At 41.6% G+C, this 22,894-nt stretch overlaps 1 protein-coding gene across 2 annotated transcripts; it reads right to left on the bottom strand.

The window, feature by feature from the left end:
- Nucleotides 1-1,932: 1,932 nt before the first annotated feature.
- LOC130685408 (uncharacterized) lies at nucleotides 1,933-22,519 on the bottom strand. Of its 2 annotated transcripts, none has more exons than XM_057508703.2 (5): nucleotides 22,101-22,519; nucleotides 6,702-6,747; nucleotides 5,515-5,869; nucleotides 3,830-3,936; nucleotides 1,933-3,435 (listed from the first exon to the last, which is right to left on the bottom strand). In XM_057508703.2, exons 1-5 carry the CDS (start codon nucleotides 22,112-22,114, stop codon nucleotides 2,179-2,181), a joined length of 1,779 nt encoding a protein of 592 aa, XP_057364686.1. In that variant the 5' UTR covers nucleotides 22,115-22,519; the 3' UTR covers nucleotides 1,933-2,178. The 2 variants fall into 2 exon arrangements, with proteins under 2 accessions (XP_057364686.1, XP_057364685.1); XM_057508702.2 differs by lacking the exon at nucleotides 22,101-22,519 and adding an exon at nucleotides 7,430-7,846.
- Nucleotides 22,520-22,894: the final 375 nt, after the last annotated feature.

Here is a 22,894-nt window from a genome sequence, read left to right as displayed (position 1 = left end):
CAAAACATTTTTTACGTTCCAAAAACAAAAGGGGCCCCACAGATAGTCTGGAATAAACGTTTCCTATTTTTCAAAATACAAATCGCTTTCACACACACAAAGAACAGGGAATGCATTAGAGTTTCACCCAGCTCTCTGACAAATGGAAAATGGTTCACAAAAGTAACATCTGCAACACGACGGCAGATGATCGCCTCTTCGTTCTTCCCAATCTACAAATAGACAAATGAAAACTTATTCAACAATAAAGAGAAGCCGCACAAACACCTCCGGCGTACTGTCTGTCTGTTTGTGTGTGTGTTTTTTTTTTTTTAACGGATCGGTAAAGGAAACAATCAATCATCATCGGTCAGTTGCGATCATTCAAACATTGAACGACAAACGCACAATGCAGCTGCAACGTTTTTCCCCGGTATTCCATCCTGTTGTTGTTTTGTTTGCGCATGCAAAGTGTTCACCTGTCTACATCCATCGACTACGAATTCGCATATGCAAATGAAAGGGGCCATAGCAATTAGCGTTTCTCTCTTTCAGAACATGTCCTAACGTATATTGTTGTGTGACACGATACAGCAATCATACAATCTCAGGGAAACAACAAGTAGGGAATTACAATAACTTTCGAACGCGGAAAAAAAACAAAAGAGGAAAAAAAAAAAAACGAAAAAAACAAAAAAAAACACGTGATATTTTGTGGTGACGCTTTTTTTGGGCAGGAATTAGGGAAACATCGTGGAAATTGAAATAGAACCATTAACCCGTTAAAAACCATAGTGATTGTTATTCATTCTTCTCTTTTTTTTTATTGGATCCAAAAGAATTTTTTTTATTTTCCTGTGAGTTATTAAAAAAAGGTTAATAGTTTCTTTAAAACGTTTTTCTGTCGTCAAATTTGTTTAAAAAATAATTTGAAACTAAGCAAGTCAGGATAAGAGATTAAAAATGATTAATTATGAAAGGTATATCGCGTGTTTATATCTTTTTAGGTGGTGGTGTACGCGTTCAAAAGAAATGAAAAGCCTTTAACGGCGACGAGCACTCGTAAAAATACTGTGATTGTGGCCACAAAAAAAAATTTAAAGGTTTCAACCAAAAAAAAAAAAAAAAAAAAAAAAAAATAACGCGCACGGAAAATTGATTTGTTTTTTTTTTATTCGTGTTGAAATGATGGAAAGGGCCATATAGGTAAAAGTAGTAGTAGCACACTGTGATAGGGGCTGTACAGACATTACACGGGCGAACATTGCGCATTTGCAGAGATGAAAGTTAGGAGGCAAACGGAGAGATGGAGAGAAACACAATCATGAAATAATGTACAAATGTAAATAAGAATTTGTTTAAAAAAAAAAAAAAATGAAAGAGAAAGCAGATCTGGCACCGATGATCGGGAGAGAGATAGAGAGAGAGAGCAAAACTGTTGGTTGTTGTTTTTGTTTTGTTTTGTTTGTTTTTTTTGTTTTGTTTTTCTCTGTTTTTCTTTTTTTTTCTTTAAAGACTGTCACGTGACTCGACCCGGTGGCGGTATATAGTATGGCAATATTAATACAAACATTCATGGGCACAGGAGTACAATAATAAAAAACGAATTTTAAAAGGACATATTGGCACGACGTTCACATTCAATTATATACTGTAGCATTTAAAATGGACAGGAGGGTTAGTGTATGAACGGGAGGGAGTTGAGAGAGAGAGAGAGAGAGAGAGAGAGAGAGAGAGAGAGAGAGAGAGAGAGAGAGAGAGAGAGAGAGACAGACAGAGAGAGAGAGAGAGAGAGAGCTAATCTCAGCGTAAAAAAAAAAATGAAGTTGAGCGGCGGAGCTGTGAGGATGTAGTTGAAAGGTCAAGACGATTTCGAACTATAGGGCAATGTACAAAAATACGTGTGTTGGGAGCGTTCAGAGTGTCATAATAATAATAGCAAAAAATCGGGAATGAGGGATACAAACAAAAAGTTACAAAAATTGGAAAAGGAGAAGGGACTTTGGCGGCGGATTATTATATGTAAAATTCCGAGGGTTGTAATAGATGGGTACAAAACAAAAAAAACAAAAAAACACGTACAAACATTAATTTATTTATATACGAAATCGCGCGGGAACGAGTAGAATGTGAAAATTCAGTAGAATCCAGATGGTGAATCTTTGTTTTCCAGTTCTTGTCACGGGCGTAATGTTTGTCTTACTGTTGCTTCTCATCGTTATTCCATTTCATTTGTGTCTGCCACACATCAGCACGATCGTCTATAACCACCATGTCATCGTGTTGTTGCAGATTCGATGCTGACGCGGCTGGAAGTGAAGCATCCGACTGATTAATAATCACCTCTTCCCATCCGCCCGAATCGCGCTGGATGAAAGCGGTACGCTGTACAGGCGAGGAAGTAGAGGGCGGAGCAGCAGAATATCCAACAACAGAGGCGGCAGTAGCTGCAACATCTTCACCATCGCCAATCACTTCCTCCGGATGAGCTAAAAGGCGCTCCGTTTCGGCCAGGTAAGAATCAAAATCCACGTTGGTCATGGCAGCTGGGGCATCGTCGAGCACCAGTTTGTTCTTCCAAAACTCGACGGGCGCAAACAGTTCCGTCTCCGCCGGATGCGACTTCCCCCCGACTTGCGTTTTGGCGCTCACTTCTTTCGCGTTCGTTTTATCGACTCTCGGCCGCGGTGCTCGCCCGTGTTCCTCACTCACGGCAGCGGCTCCCTTTATCGGGCTGCCGCCCCTACCCGACGAGTGGTGGTGGATCTTGTTCCGTCTGCCAGTTCCACCCTCTTTGAGACCCGATTTCCAGCTATTACTCGACGCGCCAACGTTTTTGTGATTGACGGCTGTCCGTCCCAGACTGTTTTTACTGACACCACTAACACTAGCACTACTGCCAGCGTCCCTGTCCTTGGCTGGACTCTTCTCCTGATGGCTGGCCTTGCTTTTACGTGCCGGACTGCTGATCGATATCTTTTTGGGTTTATCGACGCCAACAGCAGTAGCCGATCGTTCTGGTACACTGTTTTCACGTTGAAAGATCAGCGACATTTGATTGCTTCCAACGGGCGACACTTGTTCGGTATCTGACGAACGAACATGGTCGACATGCTCGACCAGGTCGAAGCAGTTGCGATGCTTGGAATTGCGCCAGGCAGAGCCTTTGAGAGACTCGCCCGACCGACCGAAACCGACCTGCCAATCGTCCGTGTGCAACTGGCCATCGGGCAGTCCTACGCCCTGGCCATTGGCAGGTGGTAACGCAGCATTTCCATCTTTCCAGCTCCTATCCTGTGAGCCGGGCAACGGCACCGACCATGGCACTTGGTGGTGCGAGATTTTGCGTGCCTTCTTCTGCTGCTGATTGCGGCGGTAGACGCTGACGAAGCGCCTGTTGCCCTGCCACAGCATATCGTAGAATTGACACAGCGTCTTGTCCTCTCCGGGCTTTTCCTGCGTTAACGCGAACACGAAAAAAAAAAAACAGGTGCAACGAGAGAAAGAGAAAGAGAGAATGGCATGAATAAAAAGTGCAACATCCATTACAACGCTAGCGCGGTCGTTTGATTTTTTTTTTTTTTTATTACTACGGCCATATTGACAACTATTCGAGTGTTTCGACGCATTGCTGTCGCCCCTTTTTTTTTTTTTTTTGCTTTAAAAAAGACATTCTCTCTGAGAGTATTTTGATTTACGATCACGAATGTCGTTTGGTCCAAACATTCGACATCTTTATCGTCACGGCCCTTTATTTATTTATTTTTTTTTTTTTGTTTTCTACGTGCCTGAGGGACTATATGGAGATTTGGCTTGTGAAACGTGGGGAATAAAATGGAATTTTTCTTACCCTGGTGACGAGTTTGCCCTTCTTGGTGAAGCAGAGGTAAAGGTTTCTGGTCTTGGAGCGAATGTAGACCTTGCCGTCGGGACCGACCGAAGACAGTTCGATATCAGCTGCAATCGGAAACAAAATCAACAACACAAATTTAAATAAATATTGCGCTTTTCTTTTGGAATTTTATCTTTCTTTTTGGTTGTTGTTGGCTTTATTGTCACTCGTCACGCCACATTCCCCAATGTTAACACGAGCGCACACACAGACAAAATGATTTCTTGCCAACAACATTATGCGTGTCCGAGACTGTGAAGACTACCAACGTCATCAGATAAAAAGGAAAGAAAAAATTCAGGCCACGGCGAAGATTAAAGAAGAGCAAAGCTTCGCCGGACATAAGTTTAAACGTTGCCCCGCAACGCTGAAGGTTTTTGTTTCGACACGGTCCCGACAACGTCACAAGTGGGATTAGCGATGTCGTGCTCTCAATTATTTAGTCTCTTCCTCAAGGGGGGGGGGGGACATAAATAGAGAGGGATGAATTGAAATCTAAGGCTCAATCGTAGCTCCATTTTTATTTATTCAGCTTTTCATCTCAAAAGCCTAAATCAAATAGAAAGCTGACTGTTGCGATGGACACTCAACGCATTGCGATAGACGGCTCAACTTTTATGGTGACCGATAGACGAATGTCAATCATTGACAGTTATATCCCCCAATTTTCCGAGTTCATCAGGTTCATCAGTTTGCCTACCTACTGTTACATCTACAATAAAAAAAACCATGAACCAATCAAAAGAAGAAAAGAATTTTTCCAAAACGTTTTTCTGCGTTTCTTGCAAACAAATTTTCAGTACTAGAATTGAATGGAGGCCAGTGTTGCGCGCATCCATTCAAAAATCATCGCAGCCGAGGAAAATGTTTTAAGATAAAAACGAAAGAAAAAAGGAAAACAAAGAGGAAGAAGAAAACACTCATACGTACAAGAAGTCAAACTAATGACTGCCGTGTTTGTTATTGACACAGATGACACAACACTCGAGTTGGTTAGTTGACGCTAGTACATATGCGTGCGTGTAAGTGTCTGCAGTTAACTCGCGCGCGGGAATATTGAGACGAACGTTTTCACATCGACAACGGTGAGCGCAGACAGAAGTGGGGGCCTGTGTCAATATTCGCCCAGCTTTCCTTCCTCTTTTGCTTTTTTTTTTTTTGCCCACTTCTCTTTTAGCTCTCTCATTTTATTTTGTTGAAATTTTTGCCTTCTTGTTCTCTTCGCGTAGTGGTCATAGTACTAGTGGTAATAGCTGGAAGTTAACAGTTAAGGTCGCCGACAGACTACGGGCCAGCAAAGAGAAAAATAAAACTAATTTCGTAACATTCCCCCCTCCCCTTTCCCAAAAAGGAAGAATGCAGTAGTAGTTCACTTGAACGAGTTGTATAGAGCTGTTGTTCTCATTGTCAACGACTTTCTGAATGGATGTCTTCTTTTGGGGAGACGTTACTGGACGCTTACATTCACAGTCTCAATGGAGAATCCCGTGTGTTCCACTCTTTTTAATCAAATCGCGTCGACAAACACAGCAAACAAACGCCAGAGATGAAAACGCAGACAGCGAAGAAGAAAAAATCACGTATTTTGAATGATTTAGAATATTTAAAAAAAAAAAAAAAAAAAAAAAAAAAGGCAAACTCACTGTCTGGGTCAGTGGGACCGCCGCGAGCGTCGACAGTTCCATTGGGCAGGAGACGCAACAGATCGCCGCCGGAACGGAGCGACGAGCAAGCCGTGCTCCATCTGTAGACCCTCTGCAATCCGGCGATTTCGTTGGGCGGATGATCTTTGACGATGAAGGCGGCGGGGTCGGTTCGTTCAGAAGCAGTTGCATTTCCTTTAGCGGAAGAAATCGGCCCCGCCTTTCTCCTGTGTCCGCTTTTAAGACTGCTGCTACCACTGCTACTACTAACGACGGACGGTAGATATGATGCTGCTGGATTTCCGGGCACTCGGCCGGCGTCCTCCCGCGGCCTGCTTGGTGCGCAATTCGCCACCTGAAGGGCAAACAAATTTTTTTGTTTTGTTTTGTTTTGTTTTGTTTTTTGAAAAAAAAAAAAAAAAAAAAATGAAATAGAAGAATCTAGTAGTAAAAGAATTTTTAAAAAATAACGATGCCAAGGTTTTTCGTTATTAACACCAACTACGCACGTCGCCTTTGCGTGTGTTTGCGTTGAGCCATTTTTCTAGCGACTCATTGTTTGATCATCTATGGCCACACATGACCAGCAATCGGTATGCAAATTCATTCATCACTCCCTTAGCGAGAGAACCAATGGCCTCTGAACCCCACTCCAATAATTATTCCTTTTCTAATATTGGAGATTTTTTTATCATTTGGCTGGCTGTTATCCTCTTCTTTCTTTTTTCGACGTACAAATAAATAACGACAAGAGGATTTCTATTTCCTTTTCCCTTCTCGATGTACTCAAAATCGAGTGCAAACTACTCTGCTGATATACCCAACAACCTTTCTAATCCAGCCGCATAGCACAGCGTGAAGAGGACATAATTTTTGCCTCATTGACGTGCGACTTCATGACATCATGCCATCGTAATTCTCTTGCGTCTCGATGATGCCTTTTGCTGGCTGCTGCTAAAACATCTGGCGTGGATGAGGAGCGGGTTCTCGTTTGTTTCGGGCTTGTGTTGAATCAAACTGTCGATTCGAAGCAATCTTGTTGCACAAACTCACGCGCACTTGTGCCTATGCGTCAGCGAATGCGGACGTCGCGGCATCACACAGCCCGTTTGCCCGCACAACACATTGCACACACATACACACACCGAAAACATAGACCGAATTGATTGTCTGAAATAGTGACTCACCATCAGGAAAAGTAATAATTCCGCTAGGACGGCGTTTCTCAGTATCCTAAACATAAAAAAAAAAAAAGAAAACACAAATTTTAAAATCGATGCACACCCAACGAAGATCAGAGTGAGAAAGAGAAGCACAGATTTCGGGGACAGAACATTCGGATCGGACTATCTACGTCAACCGTATAGGCGGTTGGTCGGGGAATTCGCTTATCAAATACAGACATCGTCTTTGGCTTAGCGTAAATCTATTTTAGTGAAAAGATAAGGGCAAAGGAAGCGTGAGCAACGTGTAAAAAGGATATCGAGCTTTGGTGAATCCAAAGGGGGGAAACCCTAAAGCTTTACCAGGATGGAACCATAAATAAGAGAGATGCCGTCATCTATTCTTCCTTATTCCGTGTCTAACTTGGCAGAATGACTCGGTATATTGCACCTGTTTCCATCGGAGAAAATAGGAGAGTTCATCTCTCGGCTCACGCTGCATACACGACGGGAAATCAGACGTCCTTGCCACTTGATTGCGTAATGACTAAAACATGTACGGGGGCATATGTAATCTATCGCTAACCGCACGCCGTTCACAATCAGGGCCTGGCATTTTTTTTTTCCCTTACAGAGATTACGGTAGGCCTTGAAAGCATAGCGGCAGTGTTCCGCATAACTCAGGGGAAAAAAAAAATCCGACATTGAAATGTGTGCATTTCATTTAAATTGGATGGGCTATGGCATCTCACCTGGATAACGACAAGCGGAAGGGGAGGCGGAGGTGGCGCAACATAATCCGTTGGCTCGCATGGCCGCAGTTGAACCTCGCGACGCACGAAACTATCGACAAAGATTCACTAGACGACGCATCGAGCGCGCTCAATATCGGCGTGATAATGGAACGCAGGCAACACCACTGGGTTACAGTTCAACTGGCCGACACCACAACGCACTAGGGCTCTTATCTGTTGGCTCTTGTTATTGAAAATGCCGAACGAAAATCAAATAGTCGAATAAACAAGAGAAGGAGCAATAAAAAGAATGGAGTCCGAGGCCGATCTAAGTGGAATCTCGATCAAAACACGACTGAACGCTGCAGCACCGCACGACTTTATGCGGCCAGTTTATCTATCGCTGCCTTCCATCCCGTCTTTTCTTGTTGTCTGTTTTATGAGATGTTGTTTTGTTTCGCCTTTTTTTTTTCCCCTCTCCGTCCTAAAGACGGCGACAACGAGGAGGAGGAGTGCAGGCGCTAGCGTGAATCACGCTAGCGCATTTCAAACGAAACCAAAAATGCGGTAGCCGCACAGATGACTCGCGCCGAGGGTTTACGGGGGCGCCAGTCGTTGTGGCTCCTACAAAACTGTGAGGCGATGACGTGTGTGTGTGTGTGTGTGTGTGTGTGTGTTAGCCAGTCTAACAACATCGTGACGTAGAAGAGGCGAAAAAATAAAAATGCTGGTAAAGATCCGGTCAAGGAGTCAACCAAGTTGGTGATATGGGAACGGTTCGGGTCAGAAATGCACAAGAAATTGGAATCGAGGCGCAAAAATTCTTTTTTTTTTTTTTTCTGGAACGCAGCGGCGCTTCTTGAATTCATTACATTGGACGCCTTCTCTCTCTCTCTCTCTCTCTGTCTCTTCCCTTGTTGCCCAGACTTTCTTTCTTTTAAGGGGAAAAAAAAAACTCTCTCTCTGTATGATTGAGCAATCCACTTGAGCGAGTAGACTCATAGAGACGATGGTGGTGGCGGTCCCTTTTGACACGTAACTGCCAGAAATTCCTTTACTTTTTCTCCGTCCCTTTTTTCTTCTCTTTTTTTTTTTTTTTCTAAAGAGAAAAACATACATTGCACCCCCGAAATTTCCCTTTTTCCCTTCATCACTATTCAGGAATAACAACACACACACACACACGAAAAGTAGGAAAAAAAAAAAATCTGCGCGAGGTCGACGACGTTCAACAAAAGAACATAAGAAAAGGCCATAAATAAAAGGCAACAAACAAACAACAGCAAAAAACAAAAAAAAAAAATCACTAAATAACCAAGAAAACAATAGCCAACCCTCAGAAAAAAAAAAAAAAAAAAAAATTATCTAGGTAACCATCGCTTCGTGGCGGTTCGAAGAAACGTTAATAGCACACGTTTGGCAGCTAGAGTGTCGCTGTCGGCGATCAAACGGTGAATCCAAAACGAAAACACGCCAAACGATCGCGTTCCATTTTTTGAGTGTTTATTTTTTTTTTTCTTTTTTTTTTTTCGACGGCGTTTTGTTTTTATTTTTTATTATTATTATTTTTCTTTTTTTTTTTTTTTTTGTTGCTTAGTGAGCTTAACAGTGTCATTTGTTCGTGTCTCTACATATTTAAAGGCCACTGGGCGCGGCGAACCGAAGGCACAAAAGCAAAAAAAAAAAAAAAAAAAAAAAGAAAAAGGTCCCGACAAATGTTGTCGGAATGGCTCGTCGTAAAGACGGCGCGACGATCGTGAAAATCCGGTAGTCGGGACTGTGTGGTTTTTTCTGGGGTGAAGAAAAAAACATAAGAAAGGGAGAGGGAAAAAAAAAAAAATGAATAATAAACCCCCAGATATATACACCAAAAAAAAAAAAAATAAAAGCAATGTCCAATTGGTTGGCTCCGGACGAAAAGAAATGCTCTTGACTCTCTTTACATCCGACTACGCGTGATAGACGCCCGCCAGTCTCAACGTCTGCACCGCATTTGATTTGTGTGTGTGTGTGTGTGTACTTTATTAGTAGCGTTTAAGTGGACAAGTCCCATACAAATAAAAAAAAAAAAAAAAAACGAGAAAGATCCAGCTTCTAGATAATGCCGCGTCTCTTTAACGAACGAAACCTCTGTACAAAAAGGAATCGGCCGGTGCGCTTCCGCCAAAAACTACACCCACACGAATGTGGCTGCGTCCAGTAAATCTAAAATGTCACCGATGATAATGTTTCTGAAGTTGAAACCATACGAGGACAATTTTCTTTTTTTTATCTGGATAGCCTACACGTGGTAATAAAGAATTATAACAAGGTATACAAAGCCGATTTGCCGGACGGCGGTATTATTACACTACGGCCAAGTCAACTGGTGTGGCGACATTGGGTGAATGTTGTAATAAAAATCCCGACCGAATACAAGAAAGGAAAAAAAATAACACCGTGAAGGGAGGAATGCGGTAATATAAAACAAAATTCCGATGAAAAAAAAAAACGAAAAAAAATAAATAAATAAATAAACGTGTAAAACATTACCGTCTCTTTTCATATTTCCACGTCTCGGGTTATTCACACGGACGACGATCAAACTCAAAAGATTACACGCATACACGGGAGGGAAAAAAACCAAAACATTTCAAAGAGCAAAAAAAAAACAAAAAAACAAAATATACGCAATTTAGCGTAGAGATTGTTTTTGTTATTGCTCTCCGAGACATAAGAAACGCTACAACTGATTAAAACGAAAAGGTAATATTAAAAAAAAAAAATAAATAAATAGCGGGCGCAAGGAATTCCAAAAGGGCAATTAAAACTGGACTTGAGATTTTGGTTAGTGATCCACGTCCTTCAACTGCCGATTTTTTTTGTTTTTTTTTGTTTTGTTTACCGCCAGCGCCTGCCGCGCAACCGTCCGTCGTGACCGATGTTACTAGTGACCTTTACCTGGGACGTGCACGCTTGGCTGTACAATCAAAATAACATTTATTTTGGGAAGATAGGCGTGAGCGCGTGAATGTTGATCGCTTATAAAACGGAGGGGGGAGGAGAGGAAAAATGAAATGTCGAATCAAAGTGACGGACGTATCAACAAGGTGATGGCGTCCGGTTGGCGTTAAGGCGGCGAATCTTTCAAGACACTTCGTTACACACCGTGACACACATGCACGCGGATCCGGCATTTTCTTACATTCTAGAATCTCAATTTTTTTTTTCTTTTTCTTTTTTGCTTCCAAAAGATAAGAGCGGAAAACTTGAAAGTTCTTTTGGCTTTCGTGATTTCCACAGCGCATTCAGATGAGTTAACGATTAGCCAACACACACAAAAAAAAAGAATACAATAATGAAATCCTATCCAAATAGTGTGCACATTCTTTTCCCTTATTTACCAGACGGGCCAGCAAACGACAAACAAAACAGAGACGGGGGAAGGGAGCAAAAAAAAAAAAAAAAAAAAAAACCGGTTGTCATCATCTATTGGTAATTCATTGAAAAAGTTGGCCCATTTGTTGTTGTTCAACGAGACACACATTAGAGACTAAAAACCCTCCCTGTCATTGTTTTTTTTTTGTTTTGTTTTTTTATGTGTGCTCAACTTCAGAAACCGTATTTAAGACCGATACGGTTTACCTTGTGCGCATGCGTCTGTGACATATCCCGTTTCGAATTTCCTTCCCCCCTCTACTGAAACTTCTGGTTCAAACATTTTTTTTTTTTTCGGGGTAGGAAAAAAAAAGGAAAACAAAGCAAGAGGAATGACATTGTATTACCACCCAGGAAAGAATAAAAACTTTTTCTCTCTGTCCTCTTCTCTGAAAAAAAAAAAAGGAAAAAAACAACACAAAAGAAAAATAGAGATAGAAGAGATGGGTCGTTCATTAAACACCCCCCCCCCCCTCCCAAAAGAAGAAGCCATCAGCAAAACTCCGTCTGTTAAGCAAGAGGACAGGTATATATAGCGAAGAAGATCCCTGTGGCTCGTTTATTATGTCACTAAAATGTTCGTTTGCAGCATGCTTTTCCTTGTCAATATAGCTACACACTCTTCAACTATATAGTCTGGCATACGTATGTTATATACAGATGTATAGACGAGAGAGAGAGAGAAAAAGCGTTTTTGCCTGTGAGAAACTGAAAACATTTTCAAATGCCGCTGTGCTCTACGGGCCTGTGGAGAGGTAAAAAAAAAAAAAAAAAAAAATGTGGAAAGAGGGGAGGACATGGAGGTCGTTTAGACACACGCACACACACACGCAGGCACAACAACAACAGAGTGTACAGTCTCTACGAAGAGACAGATAGTGCTGGGCTAAACTTATGTATACATGTTGTAGCGCATTTAAAAAAAAAAAATTTCTTTTGACCAGTTCATTGTCGAACAAAAAAAAAAAAAGGGACTCGAGTTGGGCAAGTTCATCAGTCGAATTGGTTCCGTTTGAATTTTTTTTTTTTTCTTTTCTTTTCTTAGGGGGGTTCCAGTACATGTCCGTGTTTCTCTCTCTATCAGTTCGGGCACATCTTTCCGGTCCATTTAAAAATAAATAACATGTTCCTTCTTGAAGGAGAAGAGAACCTTGGAATGACTTCATTACAGTATCGGTACGACCATCCAATAAAAAGCGAAGCGAAGATCAAAAAGAAGAAGAGCAACAAGATAAAGACACTACAACGGAGGGGGAAAAAAAGGAGGCCGCGATGGCGATCATAGTGACCCACTAAGACCATCTCGAAAGAAGAGAGAAATGGTGAAGAAAAACGATTCATTTGAAACGCGCGCGCGAGCGGCTGTCCAATACAATAATTCCCCAACCTAAATGGACATAACTGTTGAGGTGAAAAGAGATATTGCCGTATAATTCTGTACTTGGTGCTTTATCGATATATATATATTTTTTTTATGTAGGTTTGGTGATTTCGACCCCTGGCTAATTGTTCTCGAAATTCTACCGAGACCTCCCTAATTTCTCTTTCTTTTTTTTTTTTTTTTCTCTAACCCCCCACACTGTCTGGTTTGCCCTATAAGAAAAAAAAAAAAAAAAATGAAGTAGAAATTACGGAGAAGCGTATATTACACCCAAACTTTTCAGCATACATTTTGAAAAGAAAAAGAGAAAAAAAAATATATATATATATTTTTTTTTTGTTCTGCTATAATTGCGTCTAATGAGCTCTCCCTCGCCTTGTCTACTGATGTGGAAAGGGAAGCCGCCATCAACACCCTTCTTTTTTTTCTCTCTCTCTCTCTCTCTCTCTCCAACTCTCACAGAGCATCGGCTACTTATGCAAATGCTTCGGATACTTATGATGATTAACGTGTCTCTCTCTCGTTAATCACGAGCAGGAAAGCCAAGGAGGAGGACGTAACAGAACCACAAAAAAAAAGAAAGAAAGAAAAAGGAGGAGAAGGGAGGGAGTCAGGGTGGAGGCGCAAGAAAAAAAACAAAAAAAACAAAAAAACGAACGAAAGAAAATAACAAAAAAAAAAAAAACGATATAATAATTCCGCCCCAGAGTCGTGACACGCCCTTCATTCCTTAAAGAATTCCCAACTGCTAGAGCACTGCTAACACTACAAGTCCCGCAAAGTGTATTCCACGTCTACGGCTAGATAGAATATAATTCGTTGTTTTCCCTCCTTGCCTTGTTCACGATTTGATGGATTTCACGTTTAAGGTAAATTACAACGGCCCTATCATGAATTTAATATATGCACAACACGATTCTTCTAGCTAAAAAAAAAAAAAAAAAAATCGAAATTTTATTTTCCAAAAACAAGCCTCATTTTTCATCTTGTTGTAATATGTAGCCCCTCCACAAATGTTTCCTCCTGCTGCACAGTCTCGGGGCGAAATAAAAAAAACAGACCCCCATTACACACCTCATTTGTTAGCTTGTGATACGGTTGTATTTACTGCATTTTACCCCCTCGCTGTACCATTTCTCGCCGCTGCTGTGAATCCATTTAAAAATCAAAGAACCCGTGCGGCCATTTTCAAGCCAACAAACACCAGGTAAGTAACGGTGTGTTGTTTGTTAGCATCGGTGCTTATAGAGACGCACATGGCGCGTACGAGTCCCAATTGACAAGACAACAAATCCATTTTTCTCCAGCTCTTCAGCAATAAGCAATAGCATCTATTAGAGAGGAGGGGGCACGACAGAGAAGTCACAAAAAAAAAAAAAAAAAAAAAAAAAGAAATGTGTTGTTTATCGTCTTCTTCTTTCATTCTTTTCTAAATAGTCTTAGAAAAATAGCGCTTTACCTTTCCCCGTGTATATATATACGTAAAGTTATATGCCTACGTGTCCTTATACATTCCACTGCACCTTTTTTGGGTGTTTTTTTTTTTTTTTGTCCTACGGGGAGGTGGGGAGGCTTCCAAGTGGCCGGGGTTGTAACACGGCTCTAATTGAACGGTGTGGGGACGACTGTGGGTAGAGTTTTTTTTGTTTTGTTTTTTTTTACAGCCTTTTCCGCCGACAGCGCAGTGCGCGACCCTGTCGTAAAGGTTCCACCCTCGGTCACTTTATTTTTATTTCTTTCATTTCTGCTGCCCATCTCTGTGCATCCTCCTTCTTTGCTATTACACGCGCTCCGTGTTGTATATTTTAGACACCTACAACAACGAAAGCAAATTTCACTCGCGCAATTTCAAACATTTCTTCAACTCAAAAAGCGTTTCAAATATCTGAATGGCATTGACTTCCGTCTTAGCTTGCAACGAAATAAGGATCCGATTTAAATAATGAAGACGATTAGCTTCGTGATAGCTACTAACATTCCTAACGTGTAAGAAAAAAAGAAAAAAAAAACAAAGTTCGGGAGGAGTCGTTGAAAACAAATCGTGTAACGATCCGTAGATGCTGCCGCTCGTTCACAACGTATTGGTTGATTAGCAAAGCCACACGTTTACTACTACTACTACTACTACTACTGCCATTATACAGTCTGTTATTATATAAATAAAAAATCGAATGTAATCATAATGATTATAATAACAGCCCACCAAAATAGGGAATAGGTGTTCGAAATGCGCGGTACATTATACGTGTGGGTGGGTGCCGTATGGGAAAGGATGTTTCGTTTCTATCCGCTTCTCTTTTTTCCTCCCCTTTTCTCTTGCTTGCCTTTTTTATCTGATCATTGGAAATAGGCATTCCACGATGTAATGAAAGCTTTGATGGAAATCAATCCCAGCGCGCCGCCATCAGTCTAGACCCCGCCGAAAACAAAAAAGAAAGAATACGTAATCTGCCTCTCGCTCTTTTCTGAAAAGGAATACAACACACACGTATGTATAGACACACACATAACGTATATGCCACGGACACAGATATATATATATATATATATACACGTCTACACTGCCGCACAGTTGTAGTTGAAAGAGGGTCCAATCACTCAAGTCACTTCTGACGCACGACTGAAGGTGAAGCGAAAGAGGAGGTCGAAGAGGGGGAAAATTCACATCAACAATAAGCGAAGAAGAAAAAAAAAAAAATCTTATTTTCTCTCCCGCACAGGAGCGTGTGGATGTGAGACACAGTGCGCGCACTCACACACACACACACACACACACACACACGTACACACTCAAAAAGGAAGGCCGCCGCCGACTCGGAGCGACCTCCACGACCTCGGCCAGGCGAATAACAAATCTATAAGAACACAAGGTAAGATGCGCTCCCGCACTCCATCTCCTCTGTAAAAAGGTGAAGACCTCCTTCTCCCCGATGAACATTTATATGCAGATTGCTACACCACTAGCAAGAAAGATGGATGGACACCGTATTATAGGCCGATGTATTACGAAGCCGCTACCGACCGAAACATCTTTTGATTTATTTTGATTTCTCGATCGTTGATGGCGACGCGCTTGGAGGCAATGAAAAGAAGAGAATAGCACGGAAAAAAGAAAAAAAAAAGCTCTTAGAGACTCTTTCTTTTTATCGCCATGTTGTCTGTTCGAAGGGGGGGGGGGGGGGGGAGGAACGGACAAAAGAGAACAATTCCAGGCCCCCCTTCAAGATTTAACCGCACTGTCTTTTCTCTCCTTGTCTTTTAACCCATGCTACAACAACTGCATTAAAAACATATCAGCCCTCCGTGATGTACAGACACACACACAATCGCGTGCGTTGCGTGGAACGTTTTCTCTCGATAACATTGAAAAAAAAAAAAAAGCTCGTCGACAACAGAAAAGAAATAGCCTCGCCGCTCTCTCATCGGATAGTCGCCATTCAATCAATTCTTTTCTTCCTTTCTTTCGGAGTATATACGTAAAACTTTCGAAACAAGTCGTCCCTCCTCGTGTGCCCACGAAAATGATATTGAAAGTTTATTATCAATAAACGATAGTGATACTATACAGCCCGAGAATATCTGGAGAGAGAGAGAGGGAGAAAAAAAAAAAAGAAATATCTTTCACTCCAAAGCCCCGAAAAGAAAAAAGGTAAAATAACTAAACGACCGTAATGCTTTTGTAAGAAATCGATTTTGGAAATCAAAAAGGGAACGGAGAAAAAAAAAAAAAAAAAAAAAAAAAAGGGTGGAAACACGCAACTATATTATGCATTATTCAACAATAACAACACAAAATTCTCAGAGGGTTTCGTTCAAACGCGCGAACAGAAAGAGATTTTTTTTGTTTTGGAGTGGTTTGACGATTCCAATAACTTAAGGGAAAAAAAAAAAAAAAATAATAAAAAGCTCTTCTTTAAATTTCTATGAAGCCACTCTTCCAACAGCAGTGGCTGCCGCCCCATCACCCCGCCAACGTTTCTTACGCACACAAAAACATAGCCAATCCCGCTCAACTGTTAGCTCCCGACACTGGAAAAAAAAAAAAAAACATGTCCGTCCCGTGCCGAAGGTTCGTCCGAAGGTTCGTCCGAAGTTCTGGGAAAAATGATTTGCTCGGAAAACTTTGCCCTAGAGAAATCTCGTTGATCAAATAAGAATAGAACCACCTTTCAATTAACCTTGTTAGCGGTGTGATTTATATAGTCGGCGAGATTTGGGGCGGACATTTTCTTTAACTCTCTCTCTCTCCCTCTCAACTGCTATAAAAATACAAATTTAAACCTAATCGAGATTCAATCAGCTGATCCCCACCTCCTTCGAGGAATACGGCCCGCTGCGTTCAAAGCTTCGCTTCTCTAAAAATGCTTGGACTGCTGTCTCCAATCTGGCCGTCGAGCTGGGCAAATGAAATGCTCGCGAGTAAATCGACCAAAAGATTATTTAAAAATCATTTTCAACGTACGATCGCCTTGGCCGACATTAGCGTCCCTCCCCCCCCCCCCTCCTCGTATCTCAGCTTACACAATTAAAAATGAAAAAAAAAAATATAAGGAACTTCTGTAGTTTTTTTTCTTTTCATTCACATAACGTCCCCGTGTTCTTTCCTGCCTTCGTCTTTAAACAAAACTATTTCCCCACGTTACAAACATTCCATCGAATGGGTCATCACGAAACCGATTCTATTCTCTCCACTAGCGAGTCGCATTGATCATCCATCAATTACTTTTTAGAATCCAAGAGACAGATAGTGACGTGGACTTGGCACGAGAATCCAAGTTGATGAGAAAAAAAAAATAAATACAAAGAGATTCAATCGATAATCAGAAAGGCAAAGGAATGATGTTAATGACGATCAAACCCCTCATGTTTCCCCACTCCCTTTATACGATCAAGGTGCTAACAAACAACACACACAACGACACGGTTGTTGTCAATGGTAGCAGCGTGTGGTAGGTGAAGGGCACACGGCCGTGGGGTCTCGTTATTATTTGGCACGTGCACGTACGTTCCCAACCAATTGAAAAAAAAAAAAACGTTTCACGGTCGACCAAGCCACATCATCATCAAGGCAGCGAGATGATGCGACACGAACACGAACACGACAATCAAACACACGAGAAAAACAGCTGTTGTTGCTGCGAGCAGCGGACATTGTGACGAGCCAACGGAATAACAATCGCTCATCTCTCATTCCTTTTTTCTTCCACACAACTTCGTTCTCCGCCCTATCCAGCAGATTAGAATCAAGGGAGAGCGTGCCCCTCTTGTCAAAGGAAAAGAAAATGCGTGGCAATTGGCAGCGAGAAAGAGAAGGGCAGCTGCTAATGAGGCGTGTAACGATTGAGCCCTAGCAATATACGGAAAAAAAAATAGAAGGGGCCACCCCTCCTCGTCAGGAGGTTTAAACGAGCGTGACAAACACGGCGAGGCCCGCGGTCTGTCTACACGGGATGGTGCGCTACATTTTTTACATGGAACAAAACAAGAGGGGACTACTAACTGCAATGTAGCAAAGAGAAACATGTTAGAGTGATAAGGATCTACGGAGATGTGCTCGCCAAGTTTTGTTAGTGAACAAAACGACAAAGGTCTGTGAGCCCTACATTTGAAAGAATAGACGTGAGGCATCATCATTCAATAATAACATCGGTCAAATAGCAATTATTTTTTAAAAGTACGAAGAAGAATCCAAAATTAGAAGCGAGTCGAAAGAGGGTAGTGATGTAATAGAAACTGAACGGGCAGAGTCAAGTTGGAACAAAAGGGCGTTGGCCCCGGAAGACCTAGCGCACGTTTGTTTACAAAAAATGTGTAGTCTCTAGTTTGTGAATACGATTTGACATTTTCCTGCTTCTCAACTTATATACATATATATATAAATCTTTCAAATGTTCCATGACTGCTCGGGAAATCTTATTTTCTTTCATACAGACGAATTAGATGCTGGTTTCATGCATCAGACGAGGACGTGAAAATCTCTTATTTTTTAAGTCTTCTTTTCTTTCAGATTTTGTTGTCTGTCGTCTTGGGTCGCCTACTCTCTCCCTTTCTCCTTGCTCGCACATTTGTTTGTATTGACGAAGTGCATCGTCACTGGGGCTGATCAATGTGTACAGACAGCGTGACTGAGCTCTTTCTTATTATGATTTTTCGCCTCCTGGTGGTGGCTGTAAAACGCACTGTGCAGCCACCCGACTTAAAAAAAAAAAGCTCACCTTTACAGTTCAAAGGCTGGTCCGTGTGTCCAGCACCAAATAGAGGAAAAAAAAAAAAAAAAAAAAAAAGAAAACAACGTTTTTTTTTGTTTTTTTTTTTTGGGGGGGGGGGGGTGGATCTATGAAGGAATGTGTGCACAGCAGCCGCAACGATGACATCGTGGGACCACAAGTCATGCGTGTTTTGTCATCTCCTTTTTTTGACATTTCCTTTTTTTTTTCTTCCTTTCTCTCTCTCTCCTTGATTTCTTTCTTTTTTTCGTTCTCGAAGAACGACCTCATGTCCATCTCTGGTTGTCATCAGGGAGCGGAGGTCGTTCGGCCCTTTAACTATTGGTCCGTCCTTGATGGATCATTTTGGGGGGGGGGGGTTGAGAAAAAAAAAAAAAACATTTTTATGGTTGGAACACTCTACGCACGACACGATCGGCGAGATCGATTCCGTTGCCTTATTTAGGCCTAGTCACGGCCGGAGCGATCAACTCAAGTGGTTGTGGGTTATACACGAGGGCCGATAGAACGGTCCCGGGGTGTTGTTGGCATCTCGCTTTTTTTTTTTTTTTTTTTTTTTTTTTTTTCTTTCTTTCTTGATCCCCCCGTCCAGATAAAAAAATAAACAACGCGCCGGGCCTCCGAAAACTGATAACGCAAACACCTTTCCCCACCTCATGGCTTTGCTGCTGCTGCTGCAGTAACTACTACTACAAAACTACTACCAATCCAGTGTGTATGTGTGTGTGTGTGTGTGTGTGTGTGTACTACTACGATACTACACACATAGTGATGGAACCATCAAATATTCAAATCAATTTTCAGCCGTCGTAAAAATAGAAAAAAAATCTGTGAAAGGAAAAACACGAAAAGAAAAAAACGTATTTCCTTTTGTTTTTCGGTTTGTTTTTGAATTAAAATCAAATACAAAAAAAAAAAAAAAACATTTTTCATGATTTGGATTTTTGTTAGCTATTTTCTTTTTCTTTTTTTTTTTAGGTTGTGTCAGTCCAGTTTAGTAGTTCTCTAGAGAGAAAAAAATAATAATAATAATCTCCGCCTTCCTATCAGATTTATTACCGAGGAAGGGACGCGCAGTGATTTGATTGGGGCGGCGGTTGGCACACTCGCATTGCTGCGCTCACTCGTTAACGAAAAAAAAAAAAAAAAAACTAAACCAAAAACAGACTTATTGACTGACGTCTACGAAAATCTAGTTCCCAAACTATCTGATAGATAATCCGCTGAGGTAGTTGTTTACGTGTAATATAACAAGTGGGAAAAAATTCAGAATGACCTAATTCTTCCATCATCGTGCGTAGTTCAAAAAAGCTGCCGGGATGAACACATCAAAACTAAAAATTGGTTTTTCTTATCGCGCGTCTAAGTTTTCAAAAAGAAATAGAAAAAAGGAATCCGTTTATCCTCTGCCCCCCCCCCCCCCCCCCCCCCCCTGATAAGGTTAAATACTACAATTATTCAAAAATCCGCGGACTCGGTTGCTTTTAGGCAACAAAAGCGTTGCAATAAGGAAATAAAAAATAAATAAATAAATAAAACTCAGAAAATGGAAAGATTGCCACCTGTGATTTTTGTGAGCGATACTTTCAACATTTTCACTTTTGTTTCACGCTTGACACGTCCCACGGGAGATGTCAGGTGAGGCGTTTCAACACCCAAAAAGAGCCAACGGTCTCCCATTTTCATTTTGTGAATTTGCCAAACAACAACAACAAAAAGAAAAAGTTCCAACTTTTTTTAAAGAAATGATCTGTAGGTAAAGCGAGCGGCGGGATCCTTGAAGTGGGAGGTCCCAACGTACAGACTGTATGCGCATCTACCTTTTTTTTTTTTTTTTATAGCGAAAATTTGCTTAGGGAAACGAGCAAAAATGTAGGAAAGGAGACAGGAGAGCAGAGACAAAAAACGGCAAAACGAATGGATTTTTAAGCTGCCCCGAGTGACCAACAGCGAAGAAGGGGGGTCCCTCTCGAGAAGAGGGAGAAAATGGGAGGCTCCTGTGCTCTCTCTTTCATCCAGTGTGTCAAGAAGAAGAAGAGGAAGCGGAAAGAAAAAAACAAAAGGTGTTCCAAAATGAATCAAAGTCCATTTTGCCCTGAATCGCATTCGTTGTAGCACTTGTAGTTCCGAGCGGGTCAAAGATCGCTTAACAAGGATTGAGAGAAGATAAAAATTTGAAGATCCAAGACAAAAAAAAAAAAAAAAAAAAAAAAAAAAAAAGAAAAATTGAATAGCTCCCCAGGAGGTTCGGTGTGGAATGCCAAGCGCGGCGGCCCACATTTGCAATGATTGAAATGAAACTGTGAGAGCAAAGAAAAAATCGAATGAAAAATGGAATAAAAAGACAATGATGACGACGAGAAAGAAAAACAAAAGCCAAGTTAAAAAAAAAAAAAGAATTTTTTTTAAAATCCCCCTGACTGATTAAAAAAAAAATCGAATCTCACTTGATTTCAACACCTGGCGAGACATTCCCTCCCAATCTGACGACAGTAGGTGTTTACGTACTGTGCCCTCTTTGATCTTGAAATACAAAAACAACATACGAATTCCAGAGCAATCGCCCTTGTCCTTTCGCCACCGTTGATGTTTAGTTAGTTTCGTTTCAAAAGTACGTCATTACGATTGTAACACGACACGTATAGCTCCTTTTCTTTACCTCTGACGCAAGTGAAGGTTTTTCCCGCGCTATTTCACGTTCTCTCCTCTACTCCCCCCCCCCATCTTCTCGTACCTTACGTTTGAACTATCCATCAGAGCCCAAACCCCCCCCCCCTCCCCCCGGCAGGAAGCTAATGAGCCAAAGGTTGAAAGAAAACAAAAAAAAGGAATGAAACTAAATATCTCCAGTATCACGGACCGTGTGCATTTAGAATCTCGGATGACAAGTTCGATCTCTGAATCGCTTATAGTCATTAACCTACACACATTCGAGTGCTTTGCATACGCTACAACACGTGACGGGTTCACGACGATAAATCCAAGCGGATATGCACTACAGGGGTAAAAATCGGTTGAGACCTTCAGTCACCTTCAAGTGAGTCCACAAGCAAAAGTCCTAACTTCGTTGAAAGCAAAAGCAAAAGCAAAAGCAAAAATAAAAATAAAAATAAAAATGGTTTCAAATCAGAGCGGAAGGGGTCGTCCTTTGTTTCGTGCTAGGGAAAAGATAGAGCACGGAATCCAGTAAACCAATCACAGTAAAGATAAATTGATTCGATGAAACTTTGGAGGTACGAAAAAAAAAAAAAAATAACTAAAAAGGGGAAAACCATGGACGGGCCAAAACCGAGGCCCGGCAAAAAGATTCCATTTTCTGTCTTCTTAACGGAGTCACCATGGCAACACGTCAACCGGGACCAACTGTCTGATCTAGTTGCAGGCGGACGGCAGCTAGTCCGCCTTTCTTGTTAAATTTCGAACATTGGACTGATAATATACCGTATTACACACGCATAGCGGCACATACACCGTTTACGAGGCGGACGTTGCGTAATCACCGGATTTCATGAACACACAAAAAAAAAATTCGGCTGCGAATTATGGAGACGTGAGTGGCGTAGGGAAAACAAATGATAATCGATCCGAACTTGTCAGCGTTCAAAGGAAAGAAGGAGAATAAAATGAGAATAGACGAAAAAAAACAAACAATGTTGAAACTGACCTCTGAATGAACATGTGGCGCTATCCAGTCGGCATGAGGATTCCAGGCCGATACCGTGTCGATGGGGAAACGGTGCCGAACGGAGTAGACTGTCGATGAAGTGTGGAAGCCAACCAGCGGTGGATGTCGCTCCGGTGGACGGAGCGCAGTTGGAATAAGTGGAAGACGAGTCGGAAGGAAGACGAGAACAGGGGAAACAACAATGAGCACAACTGCACGTATGAATCCACATGGGCGGCAGTGAAGGCGGCGGCGGAAGCAGCGGCTCGACCGGCAACGACGACGACGACGCCAGCAGCAGCAAGTTCATCCGTCGCCCAACAACCGGGATCATGACCGCTCATCCAGTTCACGCCAAACCATCCAATCTGATCCAAGTCATCGCGCCAAACTTGAAATTTCGAATCAAATCTTTTATAAAAAAAAAAAAAAAAAAAAAAAAAAAAAAGCAAACAATTTTCTCCAATCGATTTGGGATTTTGGTTTCTGTTTCTTTTCGGTTTCTGATTCGCACTGAATTTATGGCCGACACTTTGGTTCTTTGATTTTTGTTAATCCTGAAGCGGACTCTTTAGCACTTTGGACTTGGGTGGTGGGGGAGAGATTGAAGGGCTGTTTCGATTGAGTAAGTTAGAGCAGTGAAAACGAGGTAGTTTTGATGTTGTACGAAACTGGAGTCGAATTTTTCAAGTGAACAGATTTTGTGTTCCCTTTTTACGTTAGTCGACGTCCGTCTTGAACGCTGCTTCAACTAGGACTGAGCTAAAGGTAAGGCCGCGGCAAGGTAGTACTAC

This window comes from Daphnia carinata, chromosome 3 (genome assembly GCF_022539665.2).
Source record: "Daphnia carinata strain CSIRO-1 chromosome 3, CSIRO_AGI_Dcar_HiC_V3, whole genome shotgun sequence".
NCBI classification, from domain to species: Eukaryota; Metazoa; Arthropoda; class Branchiopoda; order Diplostraca; family Daphniidae; genus Daphnia; species Daphnia carinata.
The sequence above is the reverse complement of the archived record's forward strand: the minus strand, read 5'-3'. Positions and strand labels throughout refer to the sequence as shown.

What these genes read in the sequence shown, in the direction of transcription:
- LOC130685408 (XM_057508702.2), bottom strand. Translation starts at nt 7,473, where the DNA reads ATGTTGCGCCACCTCCGCCTCCCCTTCCGCTTGTCGTTATCCAG. An exon ending in AATTATTACTTTTCCTGATG is followed by an intron (nt 5,870 to 6,701) that starts GTGAGTCACTAT and finishes TTTGCCCTTCAG; the next exon opens with GTGGCGAATTGCGCACCAAG. An exon ending in AGGGCAAACTCGTCACCAGG is followed by an intron (nt 3,436 to 3,829) that starts GTAAGAAAAATT and finishes GCGTTAACGCAG; the next exon opens with GAAAAGCCCGGAGAGGACAA.